General features: G+C 39.4%; 2 protein-coding genes across 2 annotated transcripts; both read right to left on the bottom strand.

Annotated features, from left to right (window-relative positions):
• Window positions 1-2967: 2967 nt before the first annotated feature.
• LOC104947621 (uncharacterized) lies at window positions 2968-3715 on the bottom strand. Its single transcript, XM_010773667.1, has one exon. It carries the CDS (start codon window positions 3712-3714, stop codon window positions 2968-2970), a length of 747 nt encoding a protein of 248 aa, XP_010771969.1. The 5' UTR covers window position 3715.
• Window positions 3716-4627: 912 nt separating this feature from the next.
• Window positions 4628-6522, bottom strand: LOC104947620 (collagen alpha-1(XIV) chain-like; the record flags this gene model as incomplete). The annotated part of the gene is made up of 2 exons (XM_010773666.1): window positions 4628-4807; window positions 6353-6522. Coding segments are annotated over 2 exons (350 nt in total), but the record flags the coding sequence as incomplete, so codon positions are not given.
• Window positions 6523-6840: the final 318 nt, after the last annotated feature.

Raw genomic sequence — 6840 nt, 5'->3', positions numbered from 1 at the left:
CCTTCTACAGGTGCTCCATTCCATAGAGAGGCCTGACCTTCTACAGGTGCTCCATAGAGAGGGTCCTGACCTTCTACAGGTGCTCCATAGAGAGGATCCTGACCTTCTACAGGTGCTCCATAGAGAGGATCCTGACCTTCTACAGGTGCTCCATAGAGAGGATCCTGACCTTCTTCCTGACCTTCTACAGTGCTCCATAGAGAGCATCCTGACCTTCTACAGGTGCTCCATAGAGAGGATCCTGACCTTCTACAGGTGCTCCATAGAGAGGTCCTGACCTTCTACAGGTGCTCCTAGAGAGGATCCTGACCTTCTACAGGTGCTCCATAGAGAGGGTCCTGACCTTCTACAGGTGCTCCATAGAGAGGATCCTGACCTTCTACAGGTGCTCCATAGAGAGGGTCCTGACCTTCTACAGGTGCTCCATAGAGAGGATCCTGACCTTCTACAGGTGCTCCATAGAGAGGATCCTGACCTTCTACAGGTGCTCCATAGAGAGGATCCTGACCCTGCACCACCCTCAATCGTAAGGCTTTACAGAGGGTGGTGAAAACTGCACAGAACATCACCAAAACGGAGCTGCCATCCATGGAGGACCTTTACTCCCAGCGGCTCAGGAAGAAATCCCTCCGGATTAAGATTAAGACCCCCATCACCCCAGCCACAAACTGTTCTGTCTGCTGCCGTCTGGCAGGCGGTACCGCAGCATCCGGACTAAAACCACCAGACTCAGAGACAGTTTCAATCCACAGGCCATATAAGACTGCTAAACACCTGAACTTCAATGTTTTGTTTATGTATTCATTACTCAACTATATATATATTGTATTTATAAGGTATGAGGTATTTTTAAGATTATCAGAGACTTTAAATATACAGGGTAAAATGATTCAAACATTTTAAACAAATAAAATACAACTTAAAAGATAAAACACCAAATATCAGTTTCAATTTGAGATCAGAGTATAGACATGTTGGTGCCGTGTCAGTTCTGTTTGGGGAGGGATTTCAAGAGGGATGGGTTAGCTAAGGAGAAGGCTATGTCCCCCAAGGTCCACAAATTATTTTTGATAAAATTGTTTCCCCTCCAATAACCATCCTCTGTTGACTATAAGGCACACAGCTAAAGCACATCATTCCAAAATCTATCAGTATTTAATGTCACGTTCTATTTTTTGCCATAGCCTAAACTAGCTTAGGCCGCTAATAATAGCAACAGCCAAACTCCATTAACTTTGTTTCTAGGTTGCCACGAAAGGTAGCACCCCTGACAGGGAAGGAGTCCCCTGTCATTCATCAGCTAGAGCCAGGCAGTGGTTCAGTGTTTCAGTGTTTCAGACCTCATGACGGGGCCTCAGGCTACAAGAGCAGAATTAGAGCTCACCACAGGACTTCCTGTCAGAGGCAGAGGTTCAGGATCAGGCCTCCGATGCATAATGGAACACCTGTGTAGCTCTTATGGCCCACTTTTAGTGGGGATACTCTTGTAGGAGCCATGAAACATGTATAGTAATTTGTTTTGTTTTAATATAAGATATTTGTTTTATCACTATTGATTGGTTGGCTTGGGTCACATGGATATGGGCGGCACTCATTATAATCCTGTTCCCCTGCGTGAGGTGGGTGTGTGGAAGAGAGGGTGACACAGGGCCGTTGTACTTTTTGTTGACCGCAAGATTTATGATTGCTTTGATCATTATTATTACAATAACTATGTCTGATCCCCGCATATTTTTCATTAAACTACATTACAATTCAACAGTGTTTTGATCACAGCAAATACTCTTTTTTTAGCGTGTCATACAATATCAAACAGGCCCGGCCACAGCCTCTCAGCGACTTTGTTTGTTTCCTGCTGTCGCTATAACTCAGGTAAAAGTCCTGTATTCCAAATGTTACTCAAGTACAAGTACAAAAGTATTGACATCCAAGTATACTTTGTACAAAAAGTAAAAGTACTCATTATACAGATTGCCCCATACTATAATAATATGTATCATATGTTTTAATTATAATTATTAATGTGTTATCAAGGGTTTAAAGGGTTGTTTATATTTCATATTATTTATAATCCAAATCTGCAAATTAACTAAAGCCTCTGAATTGTAATAGGGTAAGTAAAAAGTAGCGACAAATTGGAATACACAAGAAAAGTACTTTCCCTCAAAGGTGTATTTAAGTACAGTACTTGAGTAAATGTACTTACACAACTGCCTGCTGGTGGATCATCATTACTATCATTACATTACAATGTTCCTTATAAAAGCTTCTACCAAAAGCAACTTCCATATACTTAATACTGTGGACAATTCCCTCAGGAGTAGTTTGGTGTATTGCCCAAGGACACTGCAACATAATCAGTAGATGACAAGGTCGAATGTAATCACTTTTTCTTTTACACCTGTTTTTTGTTTTGTTTTAACCAACATTGCATTTATTTCTTCTGCGTTCTTGGGGAGCAGAAGTCAAAGGTAGAAGATAAACAGTATGTTATAACATCTCAATAATTATATTAAAAATGATATTTTACTTTAAAACTTCACAACCATAATTGCATTTACTTTCATGTTTTTTTTTATTTCTATAATGCTTTAAAAACTAGGTCAGGAACATTTCCACCATAAGCTGATTGCATTTATCCTTTATCTGTCTTTTCCCCCTCCGTCTCAGGGTATAAAGGACGATGTGCTGGATACATAAAATGCAGGGGGAAATATCAGAAACACCATATCAAAGCAGACCTGACTTGAAAGAATCTCTATTAAAATTACAAAAGGCTTCAGGGAAGTTTTATTAACACGTCACACCTAAACTGCAAAAGTCAAAACAAATGGCAAAGGAATATGCAAAGCTGTTAAAAAGCATTAAAAAAAATCTCTATTTCATTTGATATTTGACGACCAAACACACATGTCCAAGGCTCTGAGGGCTGACATGCTTTATCACCGCTCAAAGTGAACATCGTCTTTAAGCTTCATTTACATAATCACTATTTTTGCTCTGGCATGGACACATCCGTTTTCTGAGAGTCTCTTGGTTCCTCGACAACGCATACACCATGGCCCCCAGCGGGGCGAAGATAGCCAGGGATTTGATCACAGCCCCTAACACTTTGATCCAGAGTCCAGAGTCTGCTGATTTTCCTGGGACGAAGAGAATCGTGCGGGCATGGCTTTCTTCCTCACTTAATGGGTTCTTCATCCTGCAGGTGAAGGTTTTCACGTGTCCATGCACTTCCTCGATGATGTCCTTCTGCAACTCTTTCCACTCTCCGTCCCCCGTCTTCCAGCTGTAGGTGACGGGTCCGGCCCCGGTGGTGTCCCCTTCACAGGTCAGCTTACAAGGGCCTCTGGCTGTCAGAGGGGAGACCCTCACTTCCGGCTTGGGAACGTGTTTGATCATTACAGCTTTATATGTCTCACCTTGGACCTTGTTGTTAATCTCCACTGAATACACACCCTCGTCAGCTTTGGTCATGTTCTTGATCATCAAACGTCCAGTGTGTATATCCAGGGTGGCTGTGGCTATGTAGTAATACATACTTTCACAACAATCTACGTTACACATCCAGAGGATGCTGGTGATACTTTTGGAAGGAAAAGGCCTCAAGTACAACGTCAGACTGTTGCCCTCTTTGAAGTATATCTGTGTTTCTTGAGTAAAAGACGAGCTGAGCTCCACCAACAGCAGACAAAGCACGACCACTTTCTCCATGTTCACAGCTCAGTGCCGGACTGCAAGACTTTTTGATTTCACATCAGCTTCAGTCTATCAGTTTCTGTCACCAAATTACGCCGACAGCATTTCCTTCCTCTTTTTCAGAAGACTAATCTTCTTCTTTTGAAAAAGAAAACAACAAATGGGCAGAACCTCTAAAATCGTAGATGTAACCATCCCACTTAGGCCTTTTCACAAACTGCTTTCTCTTTTACGACAATCAGACATTGAAATATTCTTTCAGCTGATCTTTAAACCTTTTCACACCTTTTCCCGTATAGTGCAAACATCACTTAGTCTTGCCAACATAAATGTTACTGCAATTTCAGATGTTTGTTTAATTGAATTGCAAAATTATATTTATATGACAAATGTACTAGTATTTATATGTTATACATCTGTATTTAATCTATTTGATTTGTTATTGTGAAATGTTTTGATTGTTTGTTGAGTGTAATGTGTGTAGGGACTACAGATGGAAATGAGCTTTAGCTATAATCTGGCATGTACTGTATATAGCATCTCTTCTCTTCTTGAGATGTATGAATTTGTATTCATGGTCCTTGTTCAATAAAGATATATAAAGCAAAACAAAAAGATTATGCATGGGAAAAAGAACTTGTGTTTGAAATGTATTCTCAGAATTCAGAATTGTACGCCAAATGCTGTAATAAAAAGTATATATGTATGAAATGAATAATATATTAAATTGAAAAATTGAAAAAAACAAAATGGCTTTCGAAAGTTATCGCCAGGCCTCGGTTGTTTGCTGCTGTTGAACGGACATTGGTATTCTCTTCAACCTTTAAAATGTTCTTTGCAGCAGAAGTATAACAATTTAATCAATAAATTGATGTCAAATGATTGTATTGTGTTAAATGAGTCATCTATTGTAATTTGCTGTATAACACTACCCACATTCCCAGCAACATTCTCCTGTGTCGTCTCCAAATATAAACTTACATGTAGTAGCACTTCCTCTCAGGGCCTCGCTGGCCGAGCTGCGGTAGACGGCAAAAACAGCCACCTGGTACTCCGTCAGAGAGTTCAGGTAATTCAGCTCCACACTGTTCTCTGTTCCCTGCACCACCTTAAACACAGATCACACAGGGTGTTAGCATGAAAGCTGCAGAACTGCTTTACACTCAGATATGAAGATCGTACAGTCTTAGTATTAGTTTTGGCATTTCTAAAATGTTTCAGTCTGTCAGCAAGCTAGTTTTTTTGCCATGATTATTGCTGTTAATTATTTCAGCTACATCTCTGATATTTAAAAAATACTTTAATTAGCTCTGGTTCTGCAACCCTTTGGAAGACAGCAGCATTACAGTATGTACATCACAAATCATTGAATTATCCAAAAATGTGGTGTTTACTGGGGAACTTCATGTTGCTGTAGGCATTCGGCTCGTCTCCAAAGAGATTTAAATTGAGTGTAACTAGATCAGATAAGCTTTGATGAAACCTCAGTGTTCCTTGTGGGGAGACCGGGGCCATTCCAGCTGCACGTTATAATCCACATCAAAGGGACAGTGGATACAAATGAGAGGGAACTGTATAAGCATAAATATCAACTCAGAAAATTACAGCGATGCGTATTTGCAGTTATACAGGTAGGAAAACTTCCAACAACTTTTAAATCAATTTACCGCACAGGTTGTCAGGTTCCTACAGACAGACGACACTCAGACAGTTTATTAGGTACACCTATAGCTTAAATGATTGTACTCTGAGATCGATTCACACAGCATTATTACCAACGTCAGACTTAATGTGGTTTAGAAATAAAAACCTCTAATCTTGATGGGCTGATTTGGACTGGATAATCTAAGTCTGTATTTTACCAACACTATTCCCCTGATATGATGACAAGGCTTTGAGTGAAAGCTTTAAAAGGCAAAGAGAAAACCACAAACTTTGCAAAGAAACAAAAAAAAAAATCTGAGATGCCAACGATATGGGACTTTCACTAATTACACGATTCATATAATAATAATTATGACAAATGATGCATTTCTAAAGAGAGCTGATTCTGGTATTTAGCCTGACCTCATTTATATAAATAGGGTTTAAACAAATGTAACCTGTCTGCATCACATATTGGATCAAAGCGGCAGGGGGTTCTGGAACACTTTCTGATAGCAGAATAAAGTTTTGAAATGTTGGTGGGCATGGTGTAAAGAACCTGTAGAATTGTTACTTTTCACCTAAAAACCTATTGAAGTAAATCCTTACACACTTAGCTGAGCAGCCTCTATTAAAGTCCTGTCACTACATCAGTAATTAAGCGTTTTTGTTATCGTCTGCTGGGAATACAGAAACAAAGTTACACCAATTAAGAGACTGTAAGGAAACCCACTCTCATATTTGACGAGAAGCAAGGGACTCAGATCTACCACATAGTAACCAGAGAGTTGTAAAACAACTCCAATGAAACTTAAATTCTTCTGGCATTGACAAGATCCTTGTGGCAAAAAAAAACAACTTCTATCAGCAACCAAGTGCAAGAAGTATGAGAATCACAGGAGTTAGTGCAAGAATACATGTAAACTGTAGTGATCATGTAAGAGAATGTAAAACATAAAGTCATTTCCATCCTTGTGTTATAGATTTAAAAAGTAAATATTGCAGGTACTTTTTCTTCCGGCTGTCCTCCACTGGCTGGGTAGTAGACCACGCGGTATTTCTCCACCTGGCCCGACGCGTGCGTCCATCTCACCCGGAAGGTGCGGGCAGTGATCTCTGATGTCACCAGGTCGCGGGGCGGCTCCATAGAGGTGGGTTGGGGGTCAGGTTCTCTTCCCACTGGAGAACAAGCAGAGAAAAATAAAGAAAACATCTATTTCATGTTGGATTTACTCTCAAATGTTGAAATACTTAACGGACAAAATAAACAAAGAGTGGGATTATATCGAACAAATGGAATAATATTAATATTAATAATTGTAATAATATAGTATAGTTTGGTATATCGTGCATTCGACAGAGTTATTTGAAATGTATTATTATTGTTATCATTATTATTAATGTTCATGTTTTTATAGTTATTTATATATTGTATTTTATTTATTTATTTTATTTGTCCACATGGGAAGATTTGGTATGCAATTTAAAGATAAGGTA

This window comes from Notothenia coriiceps, unplaced genomic scaffold (genome assembly GCF_000735185.1).
Source record: "Notothenia coriiceps isolate Sejong01 unplaced genomic scaffold, NC01 NC01_scaffold00012859, whole genome shotgun sequence".
Classification (NCBI taxonomy): domain Eukaryota; kingdom Metazoa; phylum Chordata; class Actinopteri; order Perciformes; family Nototheniidae; genus Notothenia; species Notothenia coriiceps.
Note: the sequence above shows the minus strand (reverse complement) of the source record. Positions and strands in the feature narration are given on the sequence as shown.

Bases quoted from the DNA above. Each gene is read 5' to 3' on its own strand.
- LOC104947621 (XM_010773667.1), bottom strand. From the start codon at position 3,714: ATGGAGAAAGTGGTCGTGCTTTGTCTGCTGTTGGTGGAGCTCAGCTCG.